Genomic DNA, 20137 nt, shown 5'->3' on the forward strand with positions numbered 1-20137 from the left:
ATCCTCATCATTATCAGGGTAAAACTTAAATCAGTTGAATCACTTGGTTTGTTACAAAATTCCAGCAAAAGTAATGATATAAATATCACTATTCTCAGCTGTAATTTGTGTTTAATACTAATTAGCTAATTTTAGCATGGTATCACGCTGACCTGTGATATGCTAACATGGTCATGGTACGTTTTTTGTCCATTCGTGCTTTTTTTACAGCGACCATGACAGCTGGTGCTCAACAGGAAGAGCAAAACCGACTTCCGCTATGAATCATGGGTAAACTCGCGATACAGGAAAAAGGTGGAGAGAGCTGTAATCTCTTACTTTGTTAGCAGAGAGTAGTGTCCCTGAGATGTTTGTCTGCTGACAAAGGGTCATTTAACAAATTACAGCTGTGCAATCCAGTATCCAAAATCTCATCCTAATCCTCACTGAAGAGTGAATTACTGTGTCCAACGTATACAGCGTATAGAGGATAGTGAATGAGTGGATGACAGAGACGTGTTCTCCTGTGCAAGTCGTCTGTCTGTAACGTCTCATCCACCTTTCGCCCTCTGATTCAGAACACCAGGCCTGTTTGTGTCTGCGCATCTGAAGAGAGCAAAACACACTTCACAAGTCTCCTTCTCTGCTCAGTTCCCACTATAAAATCCAAGGATAATTGCATCCTTTGTTGTTGTTTTGGTGTAAGACCCCCCCCCCACCCCCCCCACCCCTCATCCCATTGCACTGCACACTGCACTGGTTAGAGCATGAGATGCTGCGTCATTTTCTAATTAGTGTACACCCAGGTGGGAGAATAACCTTGATACCTTCTCTAAAAAACTGGCTCCCCATAAGATGCGTGTGTTTATACATACAGGTTGGTAAAGCTGATTATCGCACTATGGCAGCTCTTGGAGCATTTTACACTGTCATCATTGTTACACTGAAAGGCTCCCTCTGGCATGGCTATAGCCAGGGTTATAAATATACATGTGTTTATCAGCCTTGGGAAGCAAAGCACAACTAATCCCACCTCCATTCATTTTCGTTTAGTGGTGTGTAAAAATGGGGCTCTGTTTTACGTGTGTGTGTGTGTGTGTTTCAGTGAGAGGAGGCATGATGCATTTTCATTTATGAGTCCAAACTTCCTTAAGGAAAGATGTAGCCGTTGAATGTGGGTGGACAGGTGGGTGCAGCTTATAGTAGAGAAATGTCCAGGGATGGGAAAGTTTAAAAAATTGTTTTCATTGTTGTGATCTAAATGTTTCCAGTGTTCATGCATGCAACCGATTACAACTCGTAATCCTAGCGAAGTCTACTGGGAATAAGACTGTTTTGCACATTTTGGTAAATACATTTAAAACTGTGGGTTCCCGCCAGATGTTTACTAATCATGTTCATCGCTCATCCATAAAAAACAACAACAAAAAAAACAACAAAAAAAACAATAACAAAGAAGATTAGTGAAGAAAAAAATGGAATAGTACAAAAAGAAAGATAAATATAGAAAAACATTCAACACCAAATTAAAAGCCAAGTTGAGACAGATTACATAAAACATGGAGATCAGCAGGAGTCAGATGCATTATGTTCATTATAGTTTGCACCCTAATTTTTTTGCAATATCCCCTCTCCACTTTTGTAATCTTACATTATCCCAGACATAAACGCCGCATAATCCAGCAGGTATCTAGTAAACCGGTCTAATCCACTATCGCTTCTCAGTGCCTGTGAGGACGTATGAGCAGCTGTTTATCTGAAAGTCTAGATCGGATCAGGTCATCACGAAGACTTGATTAAGTTTTCATAAAATCAGCATTGAGAGTTTGCAGCTGAAAACTGATGAGTGCTAGAATATTGTCTCGTCGTATGAGCGTGTTTCCAAAAAGACTCTTTCTGAAATGGACTTCTAAAAAAAACCCTCTAATAATAAAACATCTCCCGGCTTTGAAATCATTCTCACTCTAGTTTTGACCTCCTACTGTAAAACAGATACTTAAATCAAGTTTGCTTCTCGAGTGACTCGTTATTTTTTTTTTTTTGGCTCGGAGGGAGACCACACTTGTTCCTTCTGAAATCTAAGACAAATTTCTTTGAGTAAACTTTCTTGTAGACGATTATCTGCGCGCTAACTAATGGATTTGTCTTTTTCCTGAAAGTCAGTACGGAGTGCAGAAGTTGGCAGCAAGAAACCATCTAATTTCATGTCGCCGGCATATTTAAAAACGTGTGGGCGAGAGCAGAGGCTTCACATTCGTTAATGAGAAGGGTGTGAAACCTCCAGTGCTGGTAGTTTTCGCTGCTGAGAGGACACAGTTTCTTTCTCTTACTGACACTTACGAGAAAATCATTCAACAACGGAAGTTTATTTAACCACAGAATCAGCTGGACTCCACCAGGTGTTTCTGCAGCAAAGCTACTATCACTATCTGTTTATTTACTGGAGGTTGGAAAACATCCAGACTGCTTCATTTTTCTGTGCTAAATCATTTTTTCTATTGCCATTTAAACACCCCTTGTAGTATATTGGAAAACTGCCTTCATATCTTAGATCCGTGTTAGTTTGGTCCACTGAGGCACACTACACTAATGAGAGGCTCACGCTCCATGTCCCTCGAGTTCATACTGAGCTTGGAGGAACTGCTTTTGGCTTCTTTGCACCATCCACCTGGAGCTCTCTACAAAGCGCTTTTAAAAAAAATGAATTCGTCGATGCCTCTTGGTCATTTTACATTCTCAATCTCTAAACCTTTTAATTTCTGTTTGTACCCGTTTTAATTGATTCTTGTCATTTACATTTGTATCCTGTTATAACTCACAGGAAACCTTCGCTGCCCACAAAGACGTACGTGTCAGACTGCAGCTCACGCAGCTGCTGGTAACAGCTCAAAAATACTGTGACAACTATTTATTCATGTGAAAACGCTGCATGTGGCAACTTAACGCCAATCACACGCAGATCAGTGTTAAACTCGGCACTAAAATCAATTCAGAAAACCAACAGTGGTATTTTGTTACATCCAAATTTCCTGCTGTGAGACAGCACATGTGTTTCCTCTTTGTCTCAGAGCAGCTCATTGTTAACACTGGACTTATCTTTAGATCATGTCAATCTGTTGGAGTCTGCACTGCTTACTATTGGCTTCTCTCTGGCTTAACACTGCGACGCACAAACACTGACGTCTGGTCCTTCTGAAAAGCTCGGGACAGCTGCTCCAGAACTTTGTGGGTCCCTCTCACAAGGCTTCCCGCTGGGAACAGTATGTTTGATCAGTAGTTTAAGGATTTATTATTATTATCGTCATTATTTCACACAAATCTAGAATACGTGTTGTATGTGTGTGTACATATCTATATGTGTAAATCTGACCAAATTGCCACATCAGAATAAATTCAGGTTAAAGGTTTTTTTAGATTAATATGTACAGCCACACTAGAGTCTGAACTTCGCTCTGATGAGCGTCAGCAGGTTTGTCAGCAAACTGAAAAGATTATCACAGAGGACTTTTTCTGTTTCCTTCCTCTGGAGTGTGTTGGTTTTCTTATGAACCCATTTAGCAGTAAATGTTTCCACATTTAGCAACTGAGTTTTGCATGTTAGCATGCCAACATTTGCTAATTAGCACTAAAAATTAATGGATATCTGTAACGAATTTCATTGCAATCCACCCATTAGTTGCTGAGATATTTCAGTCTGTGGCAGAGTCTGGTCCAACAGCTGAAAGGTCCCCAGGGACATACCACCAGCATGGATGAGAAATACACAAAGAAATAAACTGCATCATATCTTACATGAACACTGACTTGCTGATATCCAAACAATTTCTTCCTGATGTAATCGCAGTGTAATTACACTAATATACTGCTCCAGAACAAACAAACAAGGACGCACTAAAGCAAACTACTGAGTCAGCGACTGCCTTACCCTCCTTTGTGTATGTCCGCAGATGGAGGCCTCTTACTGGCAGTCCCATCCTGGTGGACCTTCTTATCCAAAGACAATGACAACGGAGCATCTCGCACGGGCAGCCCCAGCACCAGTGTTTCCTTAGTAACAGAGATGGCCTCATCACCCGTTCGACCCATGTGCTTCTTGGCGTAGTCGAATCCCTGGACAGGCTGGTGGAGGAAACAGTGACATGTACAAAGGGTCAGAAACACCAGGGGCAAAGCTCTTGCAGTTTTAAGATCAATCCACTCAGGAACTGAACTCTGGAGCTCAAATTGTCATAATTTAAGATTAAGGGAGATGGATCAGCAAATAACCTGTTTCCTGTTTGTGGACAATGGGCTTTGTTTTCAGTTTGCCTGTGGGATTGATGGACCAAAAGCAACTTGCCAGAGTAAAAACAACCAGTTGTTTTCTGGATGTTAAGCACATGCAAACATGACAAAAAGACAACGCAGACACAATAGTATTTAACGATACAGTTTTCCATCTTTGTTACACGACACAGGCTGATGAGAGAGGGAAATACAATAAGCAATCTAATCAATAATCCACAACAATGAGCGTGAGTGAAAAATCAGCCACACACCATGATGCACGATTCAAACAAGCATCGCAAAAACATACGACAGAAAAGCAAACCACAGACAGGTTCGTATGCCGTGGATGTTATCTTCAAGACATTTTGAGGAAATTCTTAATTACTAACTTTCCTGAAAATTAAAATTTTGTATCAATCTTAATACTTTATATGAAGAACTACTTCAATCAGCCTAAATAACAAGGTGGGAGAGATGTGCCCCATTCCCCAATTTAAATAAAAAAAGCCCTGCAGACGTGCAGGTGTGGTAGAGAGAGTTATCTCCAGAGTATTATATATATATATATATATATTATTATGCTTAACATAACTTTTAATCTATTTTTTTCAACAATTATGGCAAATTGAAATTATGTGATAGTAACTCAGAATTAAATTCATCCTTAGTCAAATGTAGGAGATACTAAATCTAAATGATTTTGATGATATGATTTTACGGATGAACGTTTTTGACGTGGGAAATTATGACATGCAATTTTTTTTTTTAACATCAAAATGTACTAGAAATTCAAAATAAATTTACTTACTTAGTTGACTTACTATTAATACTACTACTCACCATATTCTTATATTAAACTTTCATGTATTTTTTTCTTTTCTTGGCTGATATGAGCTTCTACACCGAGATCATTTTTCTATATAATGAATAGTTTTAATTTTAAAGTTTGGAATACATATAACACTGCGGATAATACTGTACTAATTAGATAAGTCAGATTTTATAAGCAGGATGTGAACTTATAAAACCTCTTGGACTACTTTTACATCGTTCCACTCACTGAAGTACTTTGACGTAAGTAAAGGGTCTTTTACGTCTTGCACCACTGGGAGTGAATGAGCACTACGTCAGAAGAAAGCTGGAGTCACTGTCATGAGAATTGTTTTCTCCGCTGTAAATATTTCATATTTTTTGTACAAAGCATCACAGGCGGCTCGGGCTGGTTAACATTAGCCTGCTGTGTGGACTGTGCGGTTTTCTGTTTATTGTACTTCAGAATTTTCAAACAACTTCCTCTCGCTGGGTTTTGAGCGGTCACTGTGGAAAGTCAGTCTGACGCTGCTTTAAACAGGAATTATTTTAGGGGGTAAATTTCTCCCGAATGTGAATAACTACAGGTTAATAAAGCCGTGAATGGCGCACGAGCTGTCACGGCGTTGAGACCCTGACGCATAAATATTTCGAATTTAAGTTGGGTGTTGGTAAAATAAACCACTTCAAACCACTTTTTAATACAGTATAAAAAGCAGAACATGGATTAAGTCTAATCTAATCCTGATTTCATCAAGAGCAAAATCATTCTTAGCATGAGATTGAGATTTTCAGAGCTGGACAGCCTGACACGGCTCAACAGTTGTCAAAGTTGCTTCCAACTGCCATGGTAATTGGATGGACATCCCTCCCACTTTATTTTTATTTTTTTATCAGACTCCAAACACCGCGGCTGGCATAATGAAAAAGTTGAAAGAAATAAATAAATATGTAATAAAGCTTAACAGCACCTTTGAAGTCAGGGGTTTTGGCATAAAGAGACAGAACATTAAAAAGGCAGCAGAAGATGCGTTTTGCTAAAGCCTCCGAGGCCTGGACACGTTCTTTGTATCGTTAAATGCCTTTCAATTTACAGAGTAGAGAGCAGGAAAAAAAAAAAGAGAGAGAGAAAGACCCTTTTTAGGTTACACAACAAAGCATATGAAACCCTGATTTTTTGCCTCCCCTTTTCTATTTTGAGCGGCTCTAAAATGGGACGCCTAATGCATTTGATCATGCATGCTAAATCCTGAGTGCATGTGAGGTTAGGCGGCGTGGGCATCCGGCTGACGGCGTTGTTAATAATTCATCAGTCATACACACCACTGTGCCATCAGCCCGCTCCAACACACGCCGCTGCAGCCACGGATGAGTGTCGGGGAAATTGATTAATTCTCATATAGAACACACACACACACACACACACACACACACACACACACACACACACACACACACACACATTATAGAGGGAAAGAGTACGGATAGGTCCTCTCCCCATGCCATGAATATATGGATTGAGTGTGTGTGTGTGTGTGTGTGTGTGTGTGTGTGTAGTGCATGTATCTTCCACCCATTGAAGTGATGTATGGTGACAGTTGTGACTCTTTCGTGTGAAAGATGTATGGAGAGTGCAAACATTAATTTGCCTATGGCCTCTTTAACTGTGTGTGTGTGTGTGTGTGTGCGTGCGTGCGTGCGTGCGTGCGTGCGTGCGTGCGTGCGTGCGTGCATGCGGGAGGAGGGAGGTGGTGAATTAAATGTGTTGCTCCAAATATATCTCCAATGTGCGTTATGTGTATGGAGGAGCAAGCGTCAGACGTGGTGTCAGGTGTTGATCTGAGAGTGACGACCTGACGCGCGTGCTGCACACTGATGGATAAAGATGCGTCAGTCAGTGGCTGATGGGTGACGGCTGACATGCATGGAGACAGTATGGATTCTCAGAAGTGACAGGGTGGGGGGGGGTTTAACCTTGCACGTGTGTCTGACATGTCACGATTGGTATTTTACTGCACTGGCTTAAGGTCTGTCTCTTTCTCTGTCTGTCCTTCTCCACATATCCTTCCTTCCTAATTGTTTCTGCCTCTCTAATCCCCTCCCCTCCTCCCCCCATCTCTCCCTCTTTTCCCGTGTCCACTAACAGCGTGTTGACTTAACAAATCACCACCTTTCATCTTTTCGCGAGCAGCTCAGCTTAATGAAGACTTTGGCTAAGGACAGGGTTTGTGGTATGACGCGAGTCTCTGATCAGTCTGTCAGAGATGGATGGCGGTTTCCCCCGACAACCATTTATGGTAGTGACGGAGGAAAAGACCAGGGGAGAGGAGAGAGAAAGACGGCGACACAGGGGTCCGACCATTTCTTTTACTTAAAAGATGTCATGTGAAGTGAGTGAGACCACGACCCCGCTGCACCACCACATTATCCCAGACTTATTTTCCTTGCTCGAACTATCAAACAGAAGCTTCTCCTCTAATTTTAACTCAGAGCAACAGCCAACAGCAGCTTGATGAGGTACAGCAGATGGACGAGATATGCTCTATTCCCCCTGCGGCCATATTGATTTAAATTCAGCTCTGGCAGGGCGGATGGCGGAAGTGCACCACAGAGCTGCATGCAAAAAAAAAAAGAAAAAGAAAAAGAAAAAAGCGTCCTGAAGAGTGGGAACATTTAATAAGTGAAATAAGACACACAGCAGGGTGGACTGGAGTGCACATCGGCACATAGGCATGCTGAACCAATTAGATAAACTCCTCCTGGGGCAGGTTGAGGCATGATGCAGCAAAATGCAAAGTACCTCCAGTCCTTTAAATGGCAGACGCCGCATTGTACTTTCATTGAACACCTTAAAAATGAAAAATGGATTACTTCTACCTCTGCCGATTCCAACTCTATTGTACTCCTCGTGGAAGTCGGCTATCTGAGGCTTTCACGCCTGTACGAGAAGGCGCAGGGGGAGGAAAAGCCATTTTGAAGAATGTTCTGGCTGCAGCAGAGCGGAGTGATGAAGTGAGCCGGACTCTGCAGAATCACTCTTTAATGATTAAACACACACGCACACCCAATGTAAACCACAGTATTGATCAGCAGCTTGAGCTTGTCTTGCAATGTGACTGATAGCAGTGGGCTGGGAGCAGATCACACACACACACACACACACAGTAGATTAACTTGATGTAGTTTATTATTCTGCTTAGGTCTGGTTAGTATTCATACGACTTTAACAGAACACACAAGTCACTGAGGTGGGCTCCGTTTAACATGCGACGTTTATCTGCACATCTGATCGGGATTAAGAAAAATGCATGTTAATACAAGGTGCGCACAGAATGCATGAAGGTCAGAGGACGATGGCAGGTTGGCCAGACCACATCAGATCTCTGCCAAGTGTAAATGCAACGTCTGTACGGCGTGACCACATTCTTATGAAAGAAAAAAAATCCGCCTATTAAGTTAAAGAGTCACCTAAGGACCGGTTTATTGTCTCTCAGAGTCAGCTTGTAAGATGTTCTGTGCGAGCTGCCACACCTGAAGGCAGAGGGGGGAAAGCTAGTCATCAAACAGAGGGTGGAGAGGCAATATAATTTAAATCTGGGGATAACAGCACGCACATTTTCAGACAGTCTCTCCAGTAGCAGATTTATAGAGTTGCAGTCGCTTGTTCACATTAAAAAGTGCCACAAATAGTTATGTAACAATAAAAAAAAGGGAGCTAGGGACAGAAGTACATTGCCTGGTGGCTGTTTTCTCGCCTCCACACAGCTGGCTAATCCTAGCGTCGCTCATCAAGGAGGTTGGGTGTGGTCAGAGGGGTGTTTATTTTGCACCTGTACCCATCGGCACTCTATTATCATTATTTCCTGGGGCATAGGCCATAAAAGAAATCGGGGTAAAAATCCACAGTAGTACTCATTCCGTTCAAAAACGCATTCTGAAACTCAGCCAAAACATTTCCAAGCCAAATGAATCAAATCAAGTGGACGTCATCCAACAAAACAGACTTTCAAGGATGAAAGTGCCTTTTGTGTCACTGTTCCTCCGCTGCAGCTCAGTATCTGTGGAAACCACAAAGAGGGAGTTTTGTACTTAAAAAAAGACTCTTGAAGATCTGTGTTGCACAGAATGAGGACTGCAGATTGTGTTCCCCATCTGATACTGGAACCACTTTAGAAAGGGATCGTTCTGCGTGTCCCGGTGATTCAGGGGTCTAAGATGCTGACCGTGTAATCACAACGTTCGGGTGCAACCGGGGACGTAATTGCATGTCGTTGTGCATTGTCCATTGTAGCCCAGGAGATACCACTATGGACAGCAGATCACAGAGATCAATGTACATGTGAGCATTTGAACATTACATTGAGAAAGACTTGGGGAAAAAAAAACATTGGAACCAATTTAATCAACTAGAAATGTTTAGCTCCAGTTTGCCACATTGCCACAAGCTCTTCCCAAATCCCTTTGTAAAATATTTATCTCATTTGCTCACGCATGCCACAGCTCAGGATTGGGAGAGGGTAAATACCGCTGTGGATAAGAACAGTGATTGTAGCCTCACGGCACCACTTGTGAAATCTCATATTTCAGGAGTCTTTAATATTTGATGCGCGCTCTCGTAAAACACAATATAAGTAACATTTAAATGTTTACAAACGATTGTGTAAGCAAACAGAACCGTGGCGCTCGGAAATCGAGATCTTAATGTTAAACTACAAGGAGATACGGTGAGGCAGAGACGGCACACACAGACTGTGTATATATACAGTCTGTTCTGGGGTGTTTACAGTACCTCCTGCTGTGCTGACAAAACTCTCCCACCTACCCATCCTCCTGGCCACACATTCTTCCTTCCCTTGCTTCACTTTTCCTCCCAAGGAGTGAGGAAAGGCCGCACACCAAAATAACCCACAAATCAGCTGACACGCTCCATCACAGCCAAACTAACCACAAGACCGGCCGCTGCACGGTTCTTTGTTATTTAAAGTGTTTAAGCATTTTTTTTTTTTATCTGTCGTCTGCGGCCATTGCTGCTCTGCTTTGGGTGCATGATAATGTAGCTGACATAATCCAGTGGAGAACCTCATTATAAAAAAAGAAGTGGGTTGGGGTCCGTGTAGGGTTCTTGCTGAGCCACTCTGGGACGCGAGTGGCTTCATCTAAGAGGATAAAACGGCCGGCTTGAAAGGGAAAGGCACTGGCAGAGAGGCAGTCTAGGCTGATGACACAAGCTTGAGTCACGTTTTATGGATGCTACAAAATAAAAATAGATTGGTTTGGTTTGCAGGTGTTGAGCTTCCTTCCTGCTATTCATGTTTATGAGCACAGATTAAAAATGACTTCCTCCGTCCAGCAGAATTGAGCTCATTTGCCTGTTTTTACGAGCCAGCCTCTCCTTGTTAATTCAGTCCATCGACTCAAACCAAAACAATTTAAATCTCACGGAACGTGCTTGTGAATTTTACACCCCTGTTATAGTTTTTTCACCTTCCCTCAGCGCCCCCTCCCCACTCATTCGATCGCTCTCAAATGGCCAATGAGGATGGCGGAATAAGTCATGTCCACAGCACAGTAGCCACATGCACGAATTTACCCAGCAACAAGGACAGGCAGCACATAGAGCAAAAGGCAGCCAACAACGCGGTTTTACACCAATTGATCAACCCTGTCAAAGCAAAGCAGGAACTCATTCACTCATTCACTGACACAGTCAGTCAATCAGTCAGTAATCCACCCAACCAGAGTCTGAGTGAATACCTGGTGGTGGTAACTGCCCTCCCTTCGGTATGAGGTCTAAACAGAGAGAGGGTCAGAGGGACAAGGTCAGGGAGGGGTTAATATAGAATAGGATAGAAGAGAATAGAATGAGATAGAAGAGAAGAGAAGAGAAGAGAAGAGACGAGGCATTTCATTTTAAAATAATTTATGAAGGATAAATCCTGTTTATTATAACATGGGTCTAAATTATATGGATTTGACCATCACTCCTGATAATAACATTGTACTCAAAAATTCACTGCTGAGATCTGGGGACCGTCAAGTCTGACAGAGAAAAAAACACAAACAGCTGGACAGACAGGTTTTATAGGATAAAGATTTTTTTTCTAGTTGTTTTATAATCTAGAATAAAGAGGCAGAAATCTCAAAAATGTGGCTGTTTGTTTATCATCATGTCTGTAGCTCTCAGCTTTAAGTGTACTGGTTCATACTGAAGTGAAAAACAGTCACAAATACATTTTTAACTTTACTAACAATTTTTAACAGTGGTTTCCTGGGTACTATAGTTTCAAGTAAACATAACTTAAACAAGTGAAAATTGTGCATTTGTTGGGGTATATTTTAGGTTGCTGATTAATTCACATTAGGCGCTATAGTAAGTATTTAAGGCAGCAGGACAGTGTATGTGGGACTGAAACAAAATAAACTACAGTGTGTGTGTGTTCATGGTAATGATGGTGGATCAGGCTTCAGATACACAGACAATATTTGTCAGTAGGATCATTTCATTGTTGGTCATTTCATGGGATTTGTTAACGATACAAAATATATAGAATATTTCCAGTTTTATCCTTTATACAAAGGCCAAGGATAGTGAGATTTAGAGAAACCAAAAGGGGAAAGGTAGATTTTTACACAAACTTTGCATCCATCACAGCCCCGTTCAACTTACTATAGCTGTGCACACACAGTCACCAACCGTTAGCGATATTTCAGATGCGTTTACTTTTGGTTTTACGTCCAAACAATGATTGTTTACAACCTGTTTGACCCTATTGGACTTTGCTGTATGTCACCATGTTCCCAAATCTAAACAATACTACTTCAGTGAGTACAATGTTATCATAATCAGTAGAAATGATGGCCAGCACTATGAAAATAGGACTCAAGTTGTAATCAACTTTCTCTTTTATGAACCTTAAAGAATTATCTCTTAAGGTTAATAAAATATGTCTGTGGCCAACTGTCTTCAACTGGTAGAACTGAGGTTCATTTAGATTAAAAAGTGAATTAGTGTTTTCCCAGTAAGTCAAGTAACTGTATTTTGGGTGGTGAAATGTAAATGTGGTTGTACTTGATCAAATTCAGAAGATCAGAAAGCTGGTTTACAGCCAGCCATATGCCACAAAGTTATTATGGGGTCAAAACATCTTACTGCTTCACTTTTGGTTTTCTTACCCAGAACAGCAAATTTTCTTGTTTCATCACGAGATTCGTCAGGAGCACCAAAAACATTGTACAGATTTGTAAAGATTTTCTTTTTCTTTTTTTTCTCCCACAGCTCACACAGAGGGAATATTTTACTGATGGTCGAACCCTTCGAGCTTTCTTTGATCTCTGAACAGAAATATTCTGTGTATTGGTTTATTCAAAGCATTAGGGAGACTCCTTTGCTGGGTATCAAAAGTTGCTCGACCAGAATAAGACCTTATGTAAGTTTTCTCTGCCGCTGAACATGGTTTCTTGCTGGGAGGAGGCTGGTGGTGATGATAGTCACTAGCCAAGAGCTTCTGCCATCGTTGCATTTACAAGACAAGAGTTTGGAGTACGCCCTCTAGACAGCACTACTTCTTCATTATCTCATGCTCAACGGGAGTCAGACTGGACATTACAGTGAAGTTAGGATGCTAACTTCACCAGAAGAAAAAAATGACAGAAATAGATGGAAAACAAGAGCTAACATTGGTGTTACTTTCCACAGCTCTTGGGAGTAAAAGGAATCCAATCTGATGCTGAACTCGCAACGTCTCTGCTGGACTGGTAAGTGAACAGCTGTTAATGCTAACGCTGGCTACGTAGCGATAGCAAAAAGAAATACATATAGCTCCTTTAACCAGAGTGTGATCAATAGGTGGTTTGTTCAGTGGGATTTTAATCATGATATCAAATGTGAAACCCACTTCAAGATTACAGTATTCTGAACAAAGTGGTGCCACTTCAGAAAGAATGAGTTTATCCAGCTTATTGCTTGTTTACTACTTCACTGACTGCAGTGGCACAAGCAGCTGTTATGCCAGCTTCATGCACTGCATCGTGTCCACCAGAACAATCTGACTCGATCAAAGCAGCTGGTTAGCGATCCATTACACACACATGCTCATTTGAAATGATTGATTTTTATTTAACCTCAAATTAACTGATGTTGAGTGAATGCTACTGTTGTGAAAGGGCCGACATCACCCGAAGGTTCACTTCCAGTACACTGAGCCCTGCCTATTCCTCTCAGCCGATTAGTCTTTGCAGCATGCATGATTAGCAATGACCATGGGCTATTGGGCTGTGAGAAAACAAATGAGTAAGGCCCGGACAGATGGCATTCAATTTTTCTGACCTGAAGGAATAACTTAACACAATTGATTTGCTGTGTGATGTGTCACATATTCAGAAACCTGGTTATGTAATCTTAGTAGAAATCTCACAGTAGATTTGGTTTCTGGGATAATGTTAAGGTGAAGCAGTGATGTTTGGGTATTTTGGGTTGAGACTTAACATCCCAAGAGTGAGGGAACAGCTGATTAGTAGAACAAAGAGTAGAAAGAGGGGATAGAAGAAGGAGAGGACAAATACTTGGTGGTAAAAAACAAACAAACAAAAAAAAACAACAGCATGTGACAGGGATAGAGTTGGACGTTTGAGAGTCTTACCTTGGAGCGAGTTTTGAAGGTCCTAAAGGCGCCAGTTTTGAAGATGACCCTGTTCCTCTTACACAAAATGAAGGCCACCATGCCGATCACCACCACCAACAGAAAGAGAGGCGTCAAAACGGCCATGATCCACAGGTTGCTGGGCGGCGTCTTTACCACAGCTATAAACATACAACCGTTATTCATCAGAGTGTGATTGTGCTTTCATTCATTCAAAAGAGCTGTACATGGTTTGGACAGAGCCAGGCCAGCTGCCGCCCCCCCCCCTTCCAGTATTGATCAGCTAGACCAACCATTTCCTGGATGTACATTGGTATTTAGTGCACAAACATGAGAGTGGTATAAATGCTTTCATATAATTCTCAGCAAGAAAGCACATGTGTATTTCCTTAAACAGAACTATTGCTTTAAAATGGACATTTGAATTATAATACATGATAAACAAAAAACAGAAATGTAGTAAGAAAACAGCTCTGTACGACATAAAAAAAAAACTTGCCTAAACCTAAAGTTTTTAACTTAAAAATCTTCCTAATAATTTCTTTAAGCTTCTCTGTCCCAGAACAGTTTGCCAAAGGGATGTTTTCATTATAAGGACTAATGCAGTTTGTTTTCCACTGATCCTGTAAAGGCAAACTAAATGAATTTTACAAGAACACTGTGTTCAGTTTCTGGCCTGAGCATTGTTAGGAGGAGCTGTGGAGAGGGGCTGATAGTAGTTGGTGTCTCTCCAGTTTGTTAATTATAGATTCTGGGGAAATGTAAGGGAGAAGAGGTGAGAGGGAACACGTTGTCCCTTCCAGCAGCTACAGTGTGAATATTGTCTGACGGCCATCTAACAAAAAAAAAACTTGACATTAGATAACAAGGAGGAAACACAATCTTTGATTTTGAATTTGTGAATTTGAATCTGTATTGACATTCTAAAGCTTTATTGGATGCATAGGGCATTATGGAAATTTATGGAGATTTATGGAAAACCCAAATGCTACGGAACGTCACTGTAAGCCAAGACTGTTATGCTTCACTTCAGCAGATAAACCCTAAAGAGCAATTACACTGGAAGTGTTCACTGGGACCTCAACCAGCGGCTGAATGAGAAATGGGAGTTGACCGCGCATCTATAATATCTATGTACACAAAGTATGTATTAATGGCTAAATACAAAAAATAAGTTAAAGAAAATCTGTAAATATGTGAGTAAATGTGCAAAAGAAAAACAAATATGATTCATACTTTGGTTCCGTGTATTACGCATTACTTTAGAAAGTTAACTGAATAGTTAGAAATTTTTTGGGTAATACACTTATTTGCTTTCTTTCCCAGAGTTATATGAGAGGATTGATACCACTAACATATGTGGACAATGAATATGTAGGTGGGCCCAACAGCCAGTTAGCTTAGCTTAGCTTAGCAGGCGGACTAGAACCAGCTGGCCTGGCTGTGACTGAAGCTCATGAAATCCACCTACCAGCAGCTCTGAAGCTTTCTAATTTATTTGTTGATTTATTGTTTGTCTGTTTACTTTGCATTGTGTCTCTTGTGCTTGATTTGCTTGGTCCCTCACACTTATGATATAGTAATATACAGTATGACACCGGTACAGTGAGATAACAAGCTTACGTTCAGCCTGCACTTGTACGAAGTACCCCAGCGTCAGAGCCATGGTCTGGGAGTCCAGACTGCTGAGGGTCTTTGCAGCGGTGGTTCCAGTGATGGGTGCTCCGTTCAGCTGGGCGTAGTAGGTCATCTCCGCTGGGTTCTTGGGACCAGGCAGTCGACGCATGCTCACCATCTGGGAGAGTAGCGATAACGTGTCTAACATTGCAGCCTGATACTGGACTACACAGAGAGACATCAACGACACTTAACAACGCTGGATTCATTTTTTTCAAAAGAAAGTTTTAGCCATAGTTTATTTTAAATGCAGAGCTCAACATATCATCTATGGACAGATTTAATACAAAATCCTTTATCTCCTCAAACCAAAAGATTAAAAAAAATCCCTGCTATATCCACAGTGGCCTAAACAAAATGCTGAATTGGCTCGGTTGCTTTGATCATGGCGAACCATTTGCAGCAAGATAACTACACTTGGTGAAGACACTCAAGGATAACTGAGTCACTTGAAATCTCAATTTCATTTTATCGTACATCAAACATCTTTTTTTTTTTTTTAATTTGACGAACACATCACACGATTTAATCAAGTCTGGTAATTTGATTTTGTCATAAAAAGAAGGGATGTGTGTTATTAAATGGCTGGATGATTCCTCCCCTGACTACACCCCGTCCCCCCTCTCTGCCTCTGAGCACCTCCCTCCTCCATCACTGCAGCCATAAAACTGGTCATCTGTGACTTCCCATTAAACCTTGCGGGCGTGTGAGGCGTAAAGCCCAGGAGGAGTCAATCGTTGTCTTAATTTGCACAATATGGAACAGCGGACAGGGAAGTGACACATACAGAAAATAACACACACACACACACACACACACACACACACAAAACTTTGTACTTCTGTGCTTATGGAGGCCGTCAATTCAAGTAAACTAATTCCCTAATCTTCATCCCACACAACCACCTCAGCTAAATCCTAACACTTTCTAACCCTTTATACAGCGTACCTTGACAACTTTGTTGGTTTTCTTTTCTACTTTCAAGGCAGCAAGTTGTTTTCATTCCAGTTCATAAAGAAAATCTACTTGCAGAAACCTGTCACTTCTAAGTGATCAATCACTTATGAAAATAATTACTGATTAATTTTCTGTCAGTCGAATAATAATTTCAGCTCTAATTCCCATCTGTTTCTGACAATAATAACTCACGAGCACTCATCTTTTTTCATACACAAATCAGATTTCAAAACTGCCCTTGCTCAGAAGCAACCAAAGGGTGCTCTCCAGGGTGCTGAAAGTGGAGCTGTCCCGAGTGTTCACCGACTTTCGAGCCCACAACTATCAGACGGATTGCCATCAAATTGGGTGCAGACATTCATTCATTCATTCAATCACGTGTCATTTAGCTGAAAGCACTGCCGTTCCAGGAGATCTTAGTATTATTGTATTTTCGCAAAAGTCTCTGCAGTTGGATCCTATTCTGCAACATTACCATCACCATAGCATCCCACAAAATTAAGAAAACTTTGACAGAAACATAAATATAATTACTAATAATTACTATTGCAAGTTTCAAGAATTTGCAAGTAGAGTTTGTGAACTGGAATAAGTGCAAACTCATGATAGGGGGTAGACAATCTGAAAAACCTTTGAAATGGTTAGTAGCTGGAAGTAAAGTAGGATTAAAGTAAAGTCATTTGTGTCACTGTAACTACTAAACCTAATCTTAACTCTAAGATTAACCTTAGACCCGAGTCTGTACCATAAAGACCTTGCAGAAGTGCAGTCTATAATTTTCTTGTTAGCGAAGATGTCATCACTTGGACAGCTGCAAACTGGTTCTTTCAAAGAATAGAAGTAAAAGAATAAACAAAGTATTATCCATCTCCATCATCACAGCAACACACAATAACAGAGAAAAAAAATCCCATTCCCACCTACCTGTACGGTGTAGCCCCCTACAGTGGTGGCCCGCCGGGACCGTGCCGTCCGAGAGCCCTGCCTGCCGGCCACCAGGAAGAGCTCAGCCAGCCGCTGCTCCATCAGGCTGGCGAAGCTCTGGTAGTTGGCCTCCAGGGAGGAACTGTCCACATCCTGGATCACTGTGAGGAGAGACGAGGGAGGACAGAGGAGGGATTTAGGGGGGTAAAGAGGCGTTCAGGCGGGCAAAGAGGGGCAACGGAGGAAACCGGTACGGGGATGGAGGAGGATGGCGTGGGAAGGAAGAGATGAGGCAGGAAGAGAACAGAGGGAGGGAAGGGGAAAAATGGGTGTGAAGGTATGTGTGAAGAGAAGGAGAGTGTGAAGACAGGAGGAGGTGAGAAAAGGAATCAAAGAGAGATCATTCGAGGGCAGTATTGATAGTGAGGAGAACGACGGAGGACAGAGGGAAAGAAAGATCAAGAGACAGGAGATGGGTGGGATATTAGAGAAGACTGGATGATCGTCCCTTCCATTTAAAAGCTGTTCATCCACAAACTTCTATTATAGCCGCGGCAACACACAGATCATACACTGTCCACACACACACACACACACACACACACACACACACACACACACACACACACACACACACACACACACACACACACACACACACACACACACACACACACACACACACACACACTCACACACACGGCGGTGTTTGCATCAATCTTGTGCCCAAGTGTCTTACTAGAGGCTATAAGTGAGATGGAGCACTGGACGGACACACACACACACACACACACACACACACACACACACACTTCAGCATCATTCACACCCGGGCGTGATGTGATGTGAAGCGATCTCTCCCTCTGCCCCAGTCAGGAAGCTGTGAATTATACATCAATAGGTTTTCCCAGGAACAGAGCAGCTAAAGACACCAAGCACAGAGAGGGAGCGAGATAGGGAATGGGTGTTAAGGGGTGTGTGTGTGTGTGTGTGTGTGTGTGTGTGTGTGTGTGTGTGTGTGTGTGTGTGTGTGTGTGTGTGTGTGGAGAACCAATACTATTGTGCTGAATTGCACAACAAGCATTTAACTAACTGCTGTTTAGTCCAGTCGATGCAGCTCTTTATTACCTCTGATCACCCAGTAGCACTTTTCCGTGTGTGTGTGTGTGTATGTGTGTGTGTGTGTGTGTGTGTGTGCGTGCGTGCATAAGAGCAATTTACCTGTTATCACCCAGTAGTTCTTGGTTGCCATCGATGTGTTGAGATTATGGTATTCAAGGGCTGGAGAGAGAAAGAGAAACTTATATTTATCTGAAGTTTTTAGAAAGTCTAGTTTAAGACTGGAAATGAATGTGAGGAACCAAACAAGTTTTTAATGCATTTCTTAAACCGCACATGCACTTCCTACTTATTTTCTTTTTCTTTACTAACATCTGAAGGTATGAATTTGGCTTAAAATTTCAGATTGTTGGGTAACATCATGACCATATTAACCTGGTAGGGGGACCCCCCCCCCCCACCTACTGCCCTCTGTCTGTTATCGGACCCCGTCACCTCCAAGTTCCCATTAAGTACAGTGTAAACTGCAGAAACCCTGTTTCCCAGAAATTACATTCATAGACCACAAAATTGCTAAATGAGGAACTATTTTGTGTCGGAAACATACCGTGATTTCTCTTTGTGGGTGCATTCAGGACGTAACTGACCAAGTTAAACAGGAATTTTAATCGTGTGCTAAAAAATATATTGAAAATTTTTCATGTGTCTAACTCAAACTACCAAAGCCTTAGAAAAAACCTCAGTAATGAGCTAAATATGCCCTTAATTTGTGTATCTTGATTCTTCTTAGTCAAGTTTAGACTGGATTACTTTGATTAAAAGCTTTTTAGAGAAGCGCTGCAGCCTTGTAAATGTGACAGCGCTGTTTGTGTGCTGAAGCGACAGATCTGCAGAGGAGGAGTTTTTTAACATTGGCCCTTGGCACAGATGATAAAATCCTTGTCAGGTTTCATTATCAACCTTTACTTTTTTTACCGCTCACTGTCAACTTCCCCTATCCATCTACACCGGCTCTCGCCCTTCCTTTTCGCCTGCGTGCCTCTGTACCTGTTTCATTCTCTACCTGTTTACCTGTCAGCCTATTCATTTCCTAAAATGCCTGCTCCTTTCCATCCAATCGACTGTCTCCTCCTGTCTTTCTCTACTCATTATCACTCCCTCAGTCCGTCGGCCTCTTTCCGTGTCCTATTCGTCTGGCAGCCTATCTATCCTTATTTCCCATCTGCCTGTTTTACCATCTGTCTCCACCTAACTCCTCCGAGCTGGCCGTCTGCCGAGGGTTGTGTTTAGCTCGAGTCAATGGTGTTGCAGCAGCGGTAGCTGTTAATACCAGCCAGCGTTTCTGCTTAGCTCTCTGACTATCTGCTCCCGCCTCCATGGTGCATCTGTACGTGAACGCATTTACATTCACCGCGCTCTTCTCCAACCTAAACAAGCTCACAGCACCGAGCTGCTCAGGTTCAGACCCTGTGGAGAATCTGTTCCTTCGTCAGACAGACACAGTGCATTCATTTCATCAACGCACCGGCTGGGAGATTTAGTTGCATTATTCCAAAAGAGAGAGAAAAATAGAAAATGCTCCCAAAACAATGATAATAATAAACAAATATAAATAATAGGTTTAAGGCTGATGCTGTCATTACTCCGTGTTTTCCATTTTAGCAACACATCCAGGAAATAACCCAAACAGTGTGTTTATCACAAAGCACATTAGTTCAAGCGACAAATCCCTCTAGCAGCTGATTAAGGAAGATGTCAGTTGACGTTGTTATAGATCAACAAAGTCTGCAGGGAGGAGCAACAAAACATCAGACTTTAACACA

The 20137-nt window shown here is 41.8% G+C and overlaps 1 protein-coding gene across 3 annotated transcripts in view; it reads right to left on the bottom strand.

The window, feature by feature from the left end:
* kiaa1549la (KIAA1549-like a) overlaps positions 1–20137 on the bottom strand; it is a 97504-nt gene that overhangs the window by 23171 nt on the left and 54196 nt on the right. For 2 of the 3 annotated variants that reach the window (XM_056387195.1, XM_056387194.1), the window contains exons 8-13: positions 18477–18536; positions 17256–17416; positions 15321–15492; positions 13698–13858; positions 10813–10848; positions 3905–4098 (exon numbers count right to left, since the gene is read on the bottom strand). In XM_056387195.1, the coding sequence (XP_056243170.1) occupies positions 3905–4098; positions 10813–10848; positions 13698–13858; positions 15321–15492; positions 17256–17416; positions 18477–18536 (784 nt within the window). The remainder of the gene's footprint in view (positions 1–3904; positions 4099–10812; positions 10849–13697; positions 13859–15320; positions 15493–17255; positions 17417–18476; positions 18537–20137) is intronic. The other variant, XM_056387196.1, reaches the window with a different exon arrangement.

Source organism: Seriola aureovittata, chromosome 10 (assembly GCF_021018895.1).
Source record: "Seriola aureovittata isolate HTS-2021-v1 ecotype China chromosome 10, ASM2101889v1, whole genome shotgun sequence".
NCBI classification, from domain to species: Eukaryota; Metazoa; Chordata; class Actinopteri; order Carangiformes; family Carangidae; genus Seriola; species Seriola aureovittata.